This window comes from Centropristis striata, chromosome 19, assembly GCF_030273125.1.
Source record: "Centropristis striata isolate RG_2023a ecotype Rhode Island chromosome 19, C.striata_1.0, whole genome shotgun sequence".
NCBI lineage: Eukaryota > Metazoa > Chordata > Actinopteri > Perciformes > Serranidae > Centropristis > Centropristis striata.
Genome location: NC_081535.1, coordinates 23,159,400 through 23,177,429, shown reverse-complemented (window position 1 = coordinate 23,177,429; position 18,030 = coordinate 23,159,400). Strand labels below are relative to the sequence as shown.

The 18,030-nt window shown below is 39.6% G+C and overlaps 1 protein-coding gene across 2 annotated transcripts in view; it reads right to left on the bottom strand.

The window, feature by feature from the left end:
• Nucleotides 1–935: 935 nt before the first annotated feature.
• The window catches only part of erbin (erbb2 interacting protein), a 58,550-nt gene continuing 41,455 nt past the window's right edge, over nt 936–18,030 (bottom strand). The window contains exons 14-27 of one of the 2 annotated variants that reach the window (XM_059357613.1): nt 17,471–17,540; nt 14,723–14,822; nt 13,201–13,322; nt 12,701–12,874; nt 12,389–12,565; nt 12,187–12,304; nt 11,905–12,076; nt 9,684–11,211; nt 8,146–8,289; nt 5,921–5,974; nt 5,660–5,827; nt 4,545–4,637; nt 3,694–3,768; nt 936–3,591 (exon numbers count right to left, since the gene is read on the bottom strand). In XM_059357613.1, coding sequence (XP_059213596.1) covers nt 3,484–3,591; nt 3,694–3,768; nt 4,545–4,637; nt 5,660–5,827; nt 5,921–5,974; nt 8,146–8,289; nt 9,684–11,211; nt 11,905–12,076; nt 12,187–12,304; nt 12,389–12,565; nt 12,701–12,874; nt 13,201–13,322; nt 14,723–14,822; nt 17,471–17,540 — 3,103 coding nt within the window. In that variant the 3' untranslated portion in view covers nt 936–3,483. The remainder of the gene's footprint in view (nt 3,592–3,693; nt 3,769–4,544; nt 4,638–5,659; nt 5,828–5,920; nt 5,975–8,145; nt 8,290–9,683; nt 11,212–11,904; nt 12,077–12,186; nt 12,305–12,388; nt 12,566–12,700; nt 12,875–13,200; nt 13,323–14,722; nt 14,823–17,470; nt 17,541–18,030) is intronic. The other variant, XM_059357614.1, reaches the window with a different exon arrangement.

Here is an 18,030-nt window from a genome sequence, read left to right as displayed (position 1 = left end):
TCTGATCCTCAAATTGAGAGTTGTGAAATAAGAATTTAGACCCAAATACAACACTGTTAAAAATAAATAAAAAATAAGTAAAAGTCCTGCATTGAAAATGTTACTTAAGTAAATGTATGCAAATATTATCAGGCAGCAGATAAACATATTTTAGGCACTTAAAAAATCAATATCAGTTTAAGTGTGTTATATTTAGAATTATTTTCACTGCTTTAGCTTGCCACCAGGGAGCCCTGTTTAAGTTTCTGCAAACTAAAGCTGTTGTTATCTCTACCCTCTCTTCAAAGCCACTAGATTCCATTGACAAAACCAGCAAATTTACCTCACAAAACACAGGAGCTGCTGGTCTTCCATTGCCTTGATCGGCTTATGTTATTATGTGACATTGGTGCTTTAAAGGGTTGGTTTGGATTCACCAAAGGCACATGAATGAAAATTATTGTCAATTGTCTATTTTAATTACTCAACTTCTGAGATGGTACTTCTACTATAGGCAATGCAATGACTATGGATAAGGACCTCATACCCACTTCTCTTACACCATACTTATATTTCTCCTCCTCCAGAGCGGCTTCTGTTCACTGTGAATAAAAAAGGTAAGTATGAGTATATAATAATAAAAATAATGTTGAGAGTGAGACAGAGGGGTTAAAAACAAACAATCCCAAAGGAGGAAATAAAGACAGAAGAGTCCTTGCTAAAGAGCATTAGTTTATTTTCCACAGGTTACTTCAGAAACAGGTAATTATGTACAAAATCTGGAATGTTGGATAAATGCAAATCAATCATCATCTCACTGTGGCTGTTTCCAGAGAAACCTTAGAAATACTAGCTATACATTAAAACGAGTGCCTCTGCATTGCAATTTATTGCTGGTTTTACAATCGCAAGTCACTAATGCCGTTAATTCTTTTCTCATTTTTTTTCTTAAAGAGTATTTACAATTTGATTAGTAAGGTCTAAAAACCACAGAAGACTACTAAATAAATAAGAACAATACGGGAGCATAAGAAACCGACCAACATGAGTGAAGAAAATGTGATAACATGTTTTTATCTCCCTAGATTGTCTACAATGTCAGACTGTACTTTTTTTTTGCCATGAATATAAAATAAAGTGACCATTACCACAGAAAATTCCCCCCTACTCTTAGAACAGAAATCACCCACAAAATTAATACAAGGAAAAACAACAATTCATGTGTAAGACTTTTTTCTGTGATAAATTTGGAAATTATTAATGTCATTTGCTTGTGAATAAAATGTACCAAATTTAGAGTCAGTTTAAAAAAATTAAGGGTACAGCTACCTTTACGACTAACATTATATTTTTTTTTTTTATTATTAAAGGGATATTAAATTTAGCTAATTACCACAGTGTTTTTATTTTGGTTCGACAGTGCCACAAGCATAAAATATGGGTCAAATGTTAACTACATACGGGAACAGTAGAAGACACAATCTACTGTAAACAAGTTGAGGGAAAGCCATTCAAATTCTAGTTTAATATATAGAAAAAAAATTCAGTGGTCACAAATGTATTTTTGAAATTTATGGGGCCTTTACGTAGTGAAATTTATCATTTCCGTTTCTTCTGGAAACACGTCTCACTGAAGAGTGAATGAAAATTAACAGAGAGGTGCACAAATAATTTGAAATCACTTTAAAAACACATTTTTTCCTTCCGACACAGTTCTTTGACAAACATTAGGAATGTTCTGAGATGCAGCTTTGACTGGATTAGTTGATTATTTTTGCACAGATGAACATCATGGTAATGGAAGCAACAAACAGTAATTAAAAAGCCTTGGGAAAGTGACACAAACATTCACTTTTACACAATGCAGAGAAATCTTTCCGTTTAAGTACTGTCGTATGTATTTCCTGTGCTATTTCATTACAAAAAATGATTCTTTTCACAATATAAAAATCATGTAAAATCATTGGTGATTACTAAAAGGTTGTGTTTGTGTAAAAAAATGCTATCTGATGTGGTCTTTCTGAATGAAAATAAAGGCTTTACATATTGCTCTGAAGCCGTTATGCTGCAAATGTACTCAGAAGGTTTGTGATTATGTGAATATTGCTCGGGTTGTGGGGTCAAAGGTCCTCCCCTTTTTCAAACAGTTCAAGGTCTTATGGCACTTGACAACTTGTCTCTCCCAACTCTACTCTCTGTACAGTGAAGAAAAACAAACAACAGATCGAGAAAGTGATGGATAAAAAGCATGATAAAACAATTTTTTATAGACACAAAAGGCAAACTGTGGTCTTCTCCCATGTAAAAATAAAAATAAAAATAAAAATAATAAAAACAGACAGATGTTGAAACCCCTGCAAAACAAACATCTCAGCAAATGGCTGCCTGGAAGATGAAGCCCTTAAAAAATAAAACGCATGATTGAAACCTGTTCTTGTTCAAATATCTTTCTCAAGTTGTCTCCTGCTTTTGCCTTCTGTCCACTAACTTGCTTTGGTTAACTAGCATAACCGCCACCTCGTTCTTCAGATAAAGGAACAGTTCTGACATTTTGGGAAATACGGGCTTTACGGTGAAAAAAAAAAAATTCCCCAAAATATCGAACTCTTGCTTTAATCAAAAGCTCCTGACTGGCAAAACAGATTAAGGCTGAGCAAACGCATGCTACACCTCTCCTCTCACATTTCCTCCAAATATTTGATTTTTTCTTCCCCAGTCTCGTTAAGTGATCACATGCAGACTGCGTTTCTTCTTTCAGTTTGTGTCCACACGGGCCAGGTAGTGGTCTGGTTGGGTGATATGCAGAGCAGTCGCTGTGAGGATATTTGGGAATGGAAGTGAGGACAGAAGTGTTTGAGAGCGCTCGCAGGTTTATGGAAGCAGGGTGAGGTGGATGATTACGATTTTCCTCTTCTCAAAACTCTTCGATCTCGCAAGAAGAGAAACAAAAATATATCTCTTCGGACACCTCCTTGATCTACATTCGTCTCCACATGAAAAGCACGTAACATTGTCCTCCATAAAAGATCTCACGGCAGACCAGTTTCAACATCTTAAATAAAAAGAGAAAAAAAAGGCAAATTGGATGACAGAAGAGAGGGAGCCTTGCCCCCCCGGAGTGGTCAAATCATGTCAATCCACAGAAATAAAACCTAATTTATGATAAAGGATTTTTGGACAAAAAAAAAGATGATCTGTACAGAGACCACAGTAATTATTTGCATCATCTTCAGCTTCTTTTTGTATAAAAATATATATACCACAGTGATGGCCTTTTGAGGACTCGTACTTGCAGAGGTTTGCCGCCGTCTCACTTTGATCCACTACATTCAGTGGTTTTCCCCGTTAAATCAAGGCTATGAAGATCTCTACTATAAATAGTCCCAACAGGTATCAACAGGTCAGTCTCCTCTGTGTATAAAAATATGAGAGTCAACAGAGAAATCTCTCCGTTTGTCTCTCTTCTCGTGTCCCTCCCGCGTCAGAGGTCAGTTTCAGTTGAGTCTATGCTTGCGTTTCTCTCACGATAGTCAAATCCACAGTGCTTGCAAACGTCTTCAGGAGGGCCACTGCGTTCCCATGATCGATATTCACAAAGCTGTATCCATTCGCCTGTGAGAAGAGAGGGAGTTTTGGTGAGAAAAAATACAAATAAACCTTCAACTAATCGCAAAAAATAAATAAAAATACAAATAAAAAAGAGCAGCAGAATACCTGGATGATTTTATCACCAGGCTGAAGAATCATGGATGCCGGGCCCTCAGGTTGGACCCTTGTCACAAATATACCCTAAAATCATATAATATAGAACATATTAAAAAAAAAAAAATAAAAGATAGATAAAAATACTTGACAGACTCTCCAGCTACAACAGAAAATACTATAACCCCCCCCCCCCTTACAATATATGGTTTTATAATAAAACATTTTTTTCTTCATTTTTTTGAAATAGTCACAAATTAGCTTTAAAATTTAACACTTATTCCATAATTTTACAGCACAAAGGCTTAAAGAACTTTCGATAAAATATATTTTTGGGGAATTATTCTAGGAATTCCATCTTAAATCATAACTATTATTCCAAAAATAGACAGGCTCGGCTGTAATACCAAATATTCTGAGAGAAAAGCTTTTTTTCCCCTTTAATAGCACAATAAAATAAATAAACAAATACATTAAATAAATGAAATTTTACTAAAGAAAATTAACCCTATGAGGTCTCTTAGCCAAAGATTGCACACTATTTATAACACGTTACAGCATATATAAATATATATATATATATAAAAAAACAAGATGAAACATAAAACATTACACTAAATATAATAAATAAATAAATAATGCAATAGATAGTAATAATAAATAGAAGCAAGCAGGTATTAAAATTAAAAATGTAGTGTAGCTTATTTTTTCTTACATAATTACTTTTATGAAAGACAATCATAATTAATACTAATCTGTACTGCATGTTTTCCTATGTGGGTTTAGAGTACAACTTAGGAAAGCAATTTCTTTTAATGTAATTAAAATATTAATTGAACATAATGCATCAAATATAAACTTACATTGTCATCTGGACGAAAGGGATTTCCCCGACCGCCCACTCCTCCTGATATACTGAAACCCAGCTCTGGATTCTTCTCCACTTTCACACGGATCTGAAACATACCCACACACTTTCATTAGCCATTTATTCAGTCATTCACTGTTAATTACACAAATTTCCAATGTAACTCTGGAAAAACCACAACAGGAGGTCAGGGGACAGAGACTTTTTAACTCTCTGGTGAATGAACAAGAAAAGCAGATTCAAAGGCTTCCCTAAAAGTAATACTTCACCCTTTATGGGAAGAAAGCGAACACGCTTTTTTCTTATGTTTCATATCCGTCTGTTAAATATAAACCTATAGCCAGCAGGTGGTTAGCTTAGCTTCGTGTGAAGACAGGAAACAGATAACCTAGCTCAGTACAAAGTTAACAAAATCCTTCTTAAAGCTTCTCTAAAGCTCCCTTTTTTTTTTATTTAGCACAAGCAATATATACAAAACAAGACAGAATAGTTATACGCAGTTGAAGGATAGAATTCAATCAAATGTTTGTTGTTAATTGTTGTTATTTTACCATCATATCCACCATTATTAACAACGGAGGTACCATTATACTGAAGATTAAGAGGAATATAATATATTTTTCAAACAAAACAAGCAACAGGCAAAAGAAAAAACAACAGAGTAAATAGACAAGAGAAAAAAAGGACAACATAAGAAACTGAGATAGATGTAAACATTTTCTTTGCCTTTCTATTAATTTTTACCACAATTTTCAGCAGATAAAAGTAGACCGCAAAATGATATATGAGCACAGAGAAAGAGGGAGTATTGCCTTTACACTTACAAGTATAAATGTGAGCTTTATGCAAACTATTCATTGTTCATAAAGTAATAATTTAGAAATAAATGATCGTATGTTATCCATTTTAAAAAGCAACCACTTATGAATATCATGTGAACCTGTGAAAAAAGTATAATGTTGATGTAATGCTCATTAATTAACAGCTTAAACCTTGTTTTAATTGACCTATTATCAATTATTTAACACAAACTTTAGCCAAGACATCCAATTCATTTTTTTAGGGCTTGAGTGTTTCTTTATGTAATCCGACACAAACAGCATCCTTCACCTCTTGCTGCAGTGAGTCGAGTGGGATGCGCGGGGGCCCCTGGGGCTGATGGGAGACTTTGAGCATCAGGTAATCAATGAGTTGCTCTCTGGATGGGTGACGGGCCATGGACGCCTGGCTCAGCTGAGGACGAACAGAAGGGCCCATCTGACCGTTCATCAAAGGCACCTAGGATACAAAAATGTGTTATTTTTAGATTTGACAGCCAGATTTTGCTCTGCAGCGGAAAAAAGAAAAAAAGTCTGCCTGTATTAAACCTACTTTTCTGTGGGGGTCCATGGTGAAGCTCTGCTGTCCTTGGGGAAACACATCATCCTGAAAGGGGGAAAAGCAAAGTGAAGATCACTAACCTCACTGGAAACTCATTTACAGTAAGGGATAATAGACAAGATGGACAATAAGATAGTGACATGAACATTTTTCATGTCTGGTAATGACATTAGGCACTTAAGAAGGAGGTGAAAGGGACACATCTGATTAAAACATGATGGAAAACTGAGATTAAACTGTGCTTAGTGTCTCTTCGGACACTAAGCAGTATATAACTCTGAATATTAGCTTTCTGGAGATGGAGTGAATCTTAAATGTTAAGCAGTGAAGAGGGGTTACACAACACTTCTACAGATTCTAATACCCACTTTCTAAACCACTTAGACACACACCTCTAACCACTTACCTTGTGCAAACACAGTTTTCATCCCCACACACAAAGTGAGAGGGATATGAAGTGGTTCTGAAGTGATTGGAAGGCGAAGTGAAGATGATGAATGAGCAAAATAAGGATTTTAAAGTGCAGTTAATAAGGAGAAGAAAATCATGTATGCGGAGATGCATTAAAATCAGGGGATGAGAGTGTGGCACGGTGGAGGAATAACAACACCAGGGTAATTATTATTATGTTAAAGAACCAATGAGGTTTAAAGGGGAGTGTTTTGTACCATACATGATATAACATATCTGGCTATTATTTTCAAATTAAAGCGATAGTTTGGATTTTTCTCAAGTGAGGTTTGAGGAGTTATTTATCTATATTTAGTGAGAAGCTAAAAGGAATACCAACAAAGAAGCTAAGCACTTGGAAAGCAAGAAAAACATATTTTAGCCACCAAAAAGGGCCCAGGTAAAATAATTAAATAAAAAAATAAAAAACAATAGTTTAACTGTAAGCTGTTTTCACAAAATTTTCAATGCTTTACCTTGCCATTGGCACACTCTTCCAATAGGGAACTGAATCTGTACTCTCTCACACACCAGACTCCTTTGACAAAAAAAAAAAAATTAACTTACAGAGTTGCTGGTCTACTACTGCCTCAATCAGTTAGTTAGTTAGTGTTATTGTGTGATTTTGGTGTTTCAAAGTGTTGGATTGGATTCACCAAAGTCCCACAATAACAGTAACCAACTAACAGACGAGGCAGCAGTAGACCAGCAACTCCTGTGTTCTGCAAGGTAAAATTACTGGTTTTGTCTATAGAGTCTGGTGGCTTTGAAGAAAGCACAGATAACGGCTTCAGCTCCCCCCGCCTTAACTTAAACAGGGCTGTCTGACAGCAAGGTCCAGTGGAGAAAATATTTTAAATATATTATACACTTAAGCAGTACCTCATACAACCCCATATCGAAAAAATCCAAACTATCCCTTTAAGGTACGCTCTTTTTTCGATGAGATTGGCCTGAAAAAGCTTAATTTCTTGGAACAAGCCTGTTACGTCACAGCTTAGGGAGACACTGTTTGCTGCCAGCTGGGTTCAGAGAAAATACAGACCTGCTGTAAAATGTGTCTCTCGGAATACGAGCCCCCCCTCTACACAAAAGCAAGACCCAAACATTTTTCTTGTTTATTACTTTAATGAGATGTGGTAATTATGCCACTCACACACTTTCCCCTATGTATGGAAGCCCATTTCCATCATTGTGATGGAAAAAAAAATTCTTGTCTCATTATAAGAGAAAAACTCATAATTTTCAGCCATTATAATAACTTACAGGATCTTATTTTTCCATCACAAGGCCAAGTTTTAAACTATTGTCTTTCCTTTACATGCAAAAAATGTCTTACATAGTTTTGTTAGCAATTAGATTTTTAATATGTATTAAATTAGCTAAAGCTCTGTGTTAGCCTTCCTCTATTCACCCATATTTTATCTTTCTCTGATTCTATAGCTGTTCTGCAAATGGTACAAAACACATGCAGGCCCCTTTTAAACAAGTTACACTAAGATGAGCTACACAACCAACTAGAATCCACTCATTTTTTTTGTCACATGTACTAGAAGGGTCTGTGGTTGTGAGAAATCAGACATTAGGGGAGACATTATACTTTCATTTGCCTATAAAAGGACAAGTGAAAGGTTCTGAGGGTCAGTGATCACTTCTCATCATCGAGGAGCGAAGGAAACAGACATTTCATCTTCTAAAGGATGTGAAACTAGCAGGAACTGGAAGCCCCGACTTGCAAGAGCCAACTTCAAGTTCACAGTACTCACACAGAAGCCCAGAGCTCCGTAGGGCTGTCCGTCCCTGGCGCTAAACACCAGAGACCCTTGGCTGGCATGCATATCCCTACAGCTGCCGTAGTGAGACCAGCTCAGCGGAGCGTTATTGGAATTATAGGAGCGAGACAGTGCATTCTGAACACAGGGACGACACGGAACAACCAGCATCGTGCACCATGCAATCCACCAAATGAGTGACGACACATAAAAGACACAACAGAAACATGCAGTGAATCAGACACATTGTGCATATAGCAGGGTTAGTAAGCTTTGGTAGATGTCAATGTTAAAGGGTCGATTCACCTAAATATTCGGAATGGTATCTAGCCACACAGGTTTGGTTTTATTCGCCCAGGTTTTAAGACACCCAAATAAATGTCTGGGTTATGATAGCTGCCTTATGGGCAACATATCCCTTATCGCATCTTTCATTCACAAATCTCTTACATAGTTTCTATTGCCTCATTCTGACACCACAGGAATTATGTTATTGTGACAGAATCGAGCTTTTTAGATTACTGTATTGCAGTGATGAAATACTGTTGAAAAAATGTGTACATCTAAAGCTGGAGATTTACTTACTTTTTAACCACGCGTTTGTCAACTGGCTACATTATGAATGGCATTGTTTATATGCTTGACAATTTAAAACATGTGTTACCGGAGGGTTCCACTAGGGGACACACCAGAGAGAGACACCTTACAGAACTAGTGGATTTGCATGATGTAAACAAAAAACATGGTGACTATGTTGTCAATTTTTGACAGTGCTGCAGAAAAAGTGACATTAGTGCCATCGTGCAGGATACGCAAGGCTTTTCAATTTAAACTTTTAAAAAAAGTTGACAGAGCAAGTACTGCCCCTAAACTGCACCTGCCATTTGTGTGTGTATTGCATTTCGCAGACTCTCAACATTAATTTCTGATGAATGTGCACAATCAACGCTCCAAACTGATGCAGGATACACGAGGAAGCTATCATGTGCATTCAATTGTGTAGTTAAAGTGTATCGCCAACTTAATAAACTACACTTTTCAACAAAATTAAAGCTGGTTTTGATGTCTTTTAATCTTTAAATCTCCAAATCAATGCTTACTTTGCTTTACTTAATCATCAAATTATTGATGTGTTGTAGCATTATTATTCTGTGTTTATTTCTGGAGGCAAATACCTAAAAACCTGTACACACAAAACCAAAATTATTAGCAGGGCTACAGCCAAGTGAGGCTTCTGTTTGTAAACGGGTGAAACAACCCTTTAAAAAGGAGCTAAAGAAAAGCTTTACAGATATTTTCTTTGTATTTACATGATATTGTGATGGTCTGTGGGACTATCAAAGTAATTATGTTACAGCATCCCTATGACAAGTTTACAACTTTAAATGAAACTGTATCCTTGTTTTGCTGCCCTGATTGTATTTACAGTTTGTGATGTACACGTCGTAGCTTAACCAATACAAAAACAAACAGCAATTCAACTCTGAAACTGTATTTTTTAACATTTCATCATATTACAGAAGTGTTTTTACCTTTTCCATTTTCTTGGCCTCGATATGCCGCATCACCTGGTCTCTCCAGTCAGCTGGCACCCTTCCTGCTCCCACTCCTCCTGACACCTGTCCCGGCCCGTCCAGCAGCGAGTGCTCAGACTTCACCCTGGTGTTGGGCCTCTTGCTGGGGCTACTTTGCTGGTAGTTGAAATCGCTGACAGACATGGTCCTCTCTGGAAGCTCATGGGGCTGCGGCCTGGCGCCGTGAGGCCTGGAAGCTCCAGGTACATCGATGCTATAAGTGCGAGCGGACAGGGGCCTCTGCATGGCCTGACTCATCGCCAGCGGCCCCCTGGCAAGGGTGTGAATGTCCCTGTACGTCATGTATTCCCCGTCAGGCACCTGTATGCGCCTCGGGTCACCCATGGAGACGGTGGAAGCCGTGCTGCTTTGCCTCTGCAGAGTGCTGCTTCTGGGCTGGCCTCCAGCAGAATGAAGTCTCTCCTTGGCCCACATGTCCCCGGAGGGTTTGGGAGCCATGGGAGGCCCCCTCTGCTGGCTCTGAAGAGGGTACGGAGGTGCTTGATTACGGTTGGAGTAGTTGGTGTTGGCTAGTGAGTGTGGAGGAGGAGGGGGGTAGCCTTGGTGCTCTGGGGGCAGGGGCGTCCTCTGGGCCCAGAGGCCCTCTTTCGGCACAGCACTGCTTGTGTACTGGATATTGTACTGAGGAGGAGGGATGCCCATGGCCATGCTGGAGGAGACTGGATATCTGATGGTGCTTGCAGGAGGCTTAGAGGAGGAGAGCAGGTCTGAAGAGGATGCAGAGGAGCCGGGGTAGATCTGGAGAGTCTGGTCGTTGAGTAACTGACTAGCTGACTTGCTCCGGACTATGCTCTGTCCCTGAGCTCCTGGCCCGGGGCCGGCTCCCGTCATCCTCGTCATTCCTGCTGCATCATAGGAGTCATCGTTCACATCAAAGGCGTACAGCTTCATGCCTCCTGTTTCTATGTTGCTGACACTGTGGGACTTCATCACCTGCGGGGGATGGCACCTTTTCTCTGGGGACAGTTCCTCTGTGCTGCGAGACAGAGACATGTCACTGCTGCCTGTCCCGCCTGTCAGGCCCACATGCACAGCAGATGTCTCTACTCTCATCGCTTGGCTTTTGTTGCCCAGACTATTGATGCAGTCACTGACCTGCTGGTTTCCATTCAGAAAATGCTCCATGTTGTCATTGCTAAAACCCTGCTTGCCATCCAAGTCCTCCTGGGTTACTGAACCATTCTTGGTTTTGTCCACCTCGTCCAGCTGAACCATGTTGTCGGTTGGCAACTTGGACACGTTCATATTAATCTGGTCCCACTTGGTGTAGGTTTCTCCCATGCCGTTGTTGATTCCCTTCTCGATGAAGGCCAGCCGGGCTTCCATGGACAGGTCATAGTCGCCCATCTTCTCTGGCGGGGTCTGCTGGGTTTTCAAAATGGCCTGAAGGGACGTTTCAGAGCCATTACCATTGTGGAGGAGAGGGGTGGTGTCTCTAGGCTGGTTCATATTCTCGTCCTCTTGCCTGAATCAAAGAATAAGGATGTACATTAGATTACAGCAGGAGGAAGATTCTCCTTTGTACCGTTCCATCTTTTTTGATCTGAGGTTTCCCCACAGCCCCGTCAGATGAACTCAGATAACTCCTTTACTCTAAGCTATTTTAACCGTTTCTCCATTACTTTTAGCTAATTAGTTGAGCCGTTTAATCAGGACTTTTAGCAACTACTTCAATATTTAGGCATTTGCTACTTTAAATAATTTCAACTGTTTACCCATTACATTTAGCTCGTCTTTATCATGAAGAAAATTGCTGAACAATAGTCTTTGTGTATTTGTGTTGGCTGACTTCCTCACATGAAAATGCGTTGAAGGTTACCTGATGAAGATCAGATGGTGTGTCTCAAATTCTCTATTGTAATGTGAGCTCCCTATGCTTGCTTTTTAGTTATTTTTTATTGTGTCTCTCTGTGTGTTTCTCCATATTAACTTAACTTATTTTATTTATGCTACTGCCTTGAAAAAATATTATTAATTTCAATAAGACTTTTCTGCTTTAAGTAAATAAGATTTTAAAAAAATAATGTTGCATAACTGCAACATGTAACCTAGTGTTCAGGTGTTAGAGTTGCTGAATGTTAATATTGTGGATATAATATTTCATTTCATCATAATTTCTACTTCAAAGGTTCAAAGAATGACAAAGAATGACACAAACCTTTTTGGTAGGAAGGGCATCTTTGCCTCTCTCTCGGGGGTGCACAGAGAGTTGTCCTGGCTGCTGTCTGTGGTCAGAGACACTGAGTCAGACATGCGTGATGGCGACGAACAGTTACTGTTGTTCTGGTTGCTGTTGGCCACAGTGTCATCCAGCAAAGAGTCTGCGTCATCTGTTAATCACAAATATCACTGTTAGTGTGCTGAATACACCATCGTCTCATCTCAAGTTTAATTTTCCACTTCATATGCTATATTTCAACCACTCAAACAAAACTTTTACCTTTTTTGTCCTTACTTAAAGTCACTACTTTAGGCTGATTGATAGAGATTTCAATAAGAGGAGGTCTCATTTCTGCAATTTTCATCTCCTCCTCTTCATCAGACAGCTCCTCAGAATCCTGAAGACAAAGATTAAAGATTTCAGTTGAGACTTCATAATGTGCTTGTTTGTGGAATAATGGTGACTAAATGATTGAGTGTACCTCCAGTGTGTCCTCATGGTTCATCATGGAGCCGCCTGAAGACTTGAGAGGGATTCTCTGAGCGCTGTAAGACTCTGAAGTGTCTTTCGACTCGAATGCAGAGGAGTTTTGAGTGATGGTAGTTAATTGGGAGTCCATGTCTGATGCTGTGCCATTAGGATATGGAGCCTCTATCACCTGCACAAAAACAGGACAGCTGGACAGTTAAAAACATGTCCTTTCACTTGTAGAATATGCAATTAATTCAAGGGAATCCAAAAGGGAACCAAGATTTATTTGCAAGTAAAAATATCTCTTTTGGCTGCAGCTGACCTTAACTCCCACGTCCTGCACTCCAATGTGGTTCCTCTCAATTGGTTTTGCTTCTTTCCCCGACTCGTCACTGGACTCGTCCTCCTTCAGCCTGTGAGCCACAGACTGGGCTGTCTTCACCATATTCTTCAGCTCGTCTGGGTACGGTGTCGGGTAGCGCTTCAGGTTTCCCTCCTGGAGGATGACAAAAACCCACAAACTTGCTGTTAAAACCATTTGGTTTGTGGTTTTGACAGATGTGGAACTAGGAAAGTTTAAATGTCAAATGGGAATGGGAATTACAGGAAGAATGAAGTGCATTCAATTTCATGTAGAAACATTTCAAAGGAATTTTGACCTCAGCAAAATTTTCTTGAAATTGTTTTTCATTTTACATGAAAAAAGCTTAATCAAAGTGAAAGTTGATGCCAAAATAACACAACAGTGTTCTTGCAGATTAGTAAACTATGCCACCACAGTCATTTTTCTTTCCCCAATTATGTGAACTGTTTGACACTTACCCTCGGGGGTGTTTCTCTCTCGTCCTTGTCCTCGTCACACTCAAAGGCCACCTGAGCTCGGTGCTTGCGCTGTTCCTCCCACAGAGCTGGATTGAAGCTCTCAGAGTCAGAGTTGGGAATGTCTGAAATAAAAGCAGAAACAAGGAGCAGGATGATTTGTTAGTTTTTAATGAAGTCTTTTCAAGTCAGCCCCAGTATGTTTAATTCCTACAAGTCTAACTTTGACCACAAGATGGCGCAAAGACAACATGAGGTTTGTCAATCAACTGAAGGAGCTGTGAAGGAACTTGAAATTCAGGAGTTAGATAGTTTTTTGTTCTAATAAACTGCATTAAAATGAAAGTATTTGAAAGAAAAATACTGATTAAAGCCAAGGGTCAAGCTTTTCCAAACTGACACCATGGTCTATTTTTGTACTTTTATTGTTTTCCAGTTTTATGTCAGTTTGTTGACATTCTTACAGGACAAAATGATTGCTAAACATTCCTTGGCAAAAATATTATTTTTAAAAGCTGTTTACTATGATAAAAAGCAACATTTTGAGAAGAAGTTGACAGTTTATTAAAAGACAAGTAAATATTAGGTGCCGGAAATAATTTTTGGACCATTCTGAGCAAACATCAGCTGAGAACATACCAGAGTGTGAAAGCTCAGTGGATGATATGAGTCACCTTGTGTGTGTGGCCGTCATATCAACAAGTTGTTAAACATAATTATTGCATTCAGGTCATGACTTGACATGACATGGCCTGAGCTTCTCAGGAAAGACACGAGGAACCAGATAAAGTTTGTACCAGGAGACAACTGTCATGAAAATGTCATGAAACATAACTGGGAGGTATCAGACAGAGGACAGAACCTACACACCGTAACCATTATGGAGCAATTCTTGGTCATGCACCACATCACTGATATTGTCGCAAAAAAAACAAGCAGCTGACTCACGCGGTAGTTCAAGCGCGTAGATCTTGAACCACTAATTACTCCAAAGCTAAGATGCAACAGGCTCAGCACAAGCTGTCTGCTGTAACGGGAAACCAAGCCAAACTAACAGATGCTTGACAAGAAGAAGACGAGGACTAGTGTTTCTTCTGCAGCTTTGGTCTCCGGTAACAAGGTCCCTCATAAAAAATGAATACAGGAACCCTTGCACACCATCTTTAAGGTCGTTTCAATAAAGATGGTAGGCATAGTTTGACAATAAAGTTCTTTTTTTTCTTTTTTTTACTGAAAAATAGATTTATTAGACTTACTGTTAGGTACAGGGTTACAAAACCACTAATTGTATTTACTCTTAATGCTCTATTTCTGTAAATTGTGTTCATATTAATCATACAAGTAAAGTTATACCAATTGTACGATTGCTTGGTCGTACTGACTGATTAACAAGCTTAAATCTTTAATATGAAGTCCTGCTGCTAAGAACTGATTGGTGGAAACAGGTCAAACATTTTGCCATTTGAACCAAATTAAATTTTCTCTTTTCTCTTATAATTAGTCTTGCTGAATGCACAGTACTCACAGTCCTCTGTCCTGGTTTGCTGGGGGAACATGTAGTTGGTCAGCACAGTTTTGTGTGTCTCTGGATCCTCCTCTTTCTGGAGAGGGATCAGGGGCTTTGACTGTGGGAGACAAAAAGTAGGTTTGAGTGTGCTATCTGCAATCAGTGCTGCTTTGTCAACGCTCAGAGTGCTCAAAGAGTGTCCCGGTGTTCTCCGAGCCTCGGTTTGGAATGGTGAGGGAACTGGGCCACAACATCAGTACTTGAATCAACACATCACAAGTTGAACCACTTATAAAATTTCCCCACAATTTCCCACGGTTCCTACCAGCTGAGTTTCCCCCTCTAATCTTCCCTAAACCCCCCAGTGGCTTCACTATGACTGAGTCACTACTTAAGCACCTCTGGGTGCCTTTTCCTGTCAACCACTCCTTGATGAGGAGTCCTTGATGAGGAGTCCCCTAAGCCCCATCACCATTGTTGCACCTGCCTTACAGCCAGCAACAGCCAGCGTGTCTCAGTATGGCTGTGCCTGTCGGACTGCTTCTCCTGGGTTTTTGTTTCTAACACAACAGGTGCTGCATTCCTTACATACATCCTTTATATACACATTTATAGTTTCACAAAGTCTTATACAAGTAGGCAAGGTAATTACACTTTTAAAACACAAAGACAACACAAACACATCAATTAAAATGGCCTGTTTGCACAATCAGAATTCCAGACTCCATTAGAAAACAGTCTGCATTGACAGACCTCATACAGGACAACTCCGGGCTCGAGCCTCAGGGCAAAATCGTAGTCACCACTGGTCTATAGAGCCCTGGGCAAATGAGCAAATATATGCTTTTGAAACAGCTAATCTCTCATACTACTGGTCCCATCAGTCAAATATTTTCAGTGAAAATTTATGATGTATGCTTAAGAACCTCTCGTGGCTGTGGTGATTTACATTTTCTGAAAAAATATTTTTTATTGACTGGTCAGTTATCTTCTGGCTCCTCTCTCTTATACTGGCTGATAGAGGTCACAAGTTCTCAACAACTCCAACAGTAACAAGAGGCATTTCTAACAATCAGTGAGGCTAAAATCAAGTATTACCTAGTCTGTGCTTTGTCACAGCTCAAAAACTATAGAAACTATAGCTTTCTATAGAAATGTTGGTCTCATTTCTAACAGAATATCTGCAGATTAATTCCATACCAAATACGTTCTGATCCACTTAAGTCAGGGACGATTCAAGATGAATAAATCCCCATTTTTATTATCTTTACAACCACCTTGACATTGAAGGGAGCTGGGTGGGAATGAGATTCACCTCTGGTGTAGATCTGCACTCTACTGGGGGCACCTTTCTAGTTATGTTATAGGTTCAGATCATCATTCATTTTCCTCTGCTTATCCGGGGCTGGGTCACAGGGGCAGCAGGCAAAGCAGGGCATTCCAGACTTCCCTCTCCCCAGCCACAACGTCCAGCTCCTCCTGGGGGACCCCGAGGCGTTCCCAGGCCAGGAGAGAGATATAATCCCTCCACCGTGTTCTGGGTCGTCCCCGGGGCCTCCTACCAGTTGGACATGCCTGGAACACCTCTAACGGGTGGCATCCTTACAAGATGCCCAAACCACATCAGCTGGCTCCTTTCAACGCGAAGGAGCAGCGGCTCTACTCCGAGCTCCCTCAGGATGTCTGAGCTCCTCACCCTATCTCTAAGGCTGAGCCCAGCCACCCTACGGAGGAAGCTCATTTCAGCCGCTTGTATCCGCGATCTCGTTCTTTCAGTCACTACCCAAAGCTCATGACCATAGGTGAGGGTTGGAAAGTAGATGGACCGGTTTTTAAACTTTCAAATCTCAATATCTGTACTGCATTAAAAATGCAGTACAGATGAAATTTTTCTACAGCATTCTGCAATGCCTGCAGTTTGCCAGCGACAATTTGTCAAGGCAAGGATGAGAAACTCATAAATAATTGATGAATAGATTTTAGAATGTGGCGAGAGTCAACAGACTGTAATCACCAAATATTTATAAGCTGGACAACGTAAACAAACTGAATCAATATACTCCTGCAGCATCTTCTCAAACACTTCTTTGCAGACATAAAAACTCCTCTGCCTAGCTTGTTACCAGTACTTCAGGAACTCCTTTCCAAACACAAAACTGCACTGCTATGACAATGTGTGACTCGAAGCCACTTCCTGACACATGAGCTGAGCAGACTCAAACGTTTCCACCTCTGGTAGGCTTATCTTGTGTTCTGTCGAGGGCCACATTAGCGAAGGCAGACGTCCAAACTTCAAGAAACAACTTCTCTGGTGACCTTGATCTCTCTGCGTCTGCTTTATTTCCGGCTAGTTGCGGTTGACTTTTCTCACACACGGTCTCCCTTTCGTTTAGATCTGTGTCACACCACTGAGACCATACTGTTGACCTTAAAAAATACAAATATTAATGTAGGATACATTTCTTTCACTGTCGTTGGTATCATTCTACACTTTAAAAATGTAGAGTCTGTAGCATCACTGAGGCTGACCTGCAGTGCCATTTGGCACGTTTAGATCAAATGTCCTGGAAGTGGTTTACTGAATTTTCAATGTGTTTTCCTGTGAGCAACTGGCCTTGCTGGATTAATTTACAGCTGAATGTTGTGGGAAGTCAGGCAACCCTGCTGCAATTACAAACTCTATAGCACACAACACACTCTGAACTCAGCGGCACCTATTGTGAAACCCTTATACTTGTGATTTATACATAATACATATGATCTTACCTGGTTTTCAGACAGCCACATTGCAGTCATCTGGCTTAGTTTAGTGAAACTGTAGGGAAGATTCTTCAACCTGCAGTGGAACAAAAACAACACTCAGTCGTCCTGCATAAACAACATTAAAGACTCACAAACCAGATGCATCTGTAAAGGTAAAAAAATGTTTCTTTAACTCATTGTGTGAAGTAAATCTAATCTGTGAGGGTTCACTAAAAAGTTAGGCTGAAGTTAGATGTCAGTGCTTTGGGTGATGGCCAAAGTTATTCAGTGTATTTGGCACAGAGCTGACACCAGGAATGGAAAACCCCTGATTAAAACCTCAATCAGTTCTGAGCTTCAAAACCAAACCATTTTCATTCTTGACAGAATTAAGACCCTTCGATCATGATGTCGTAATTATCCTGTTATGTTTCAAACTGCGTGTGTGCCTGTGTAAGAGTGAGACTAAGACAAACTCATAAATTTGTGCAATTAATAGTGCAGCCATTACTTCAGGAAACCCTTTCAAAAAGCTTATTTTCAAAAACATGGGCTGCATCTAACAATTATTCACATTTATCGTT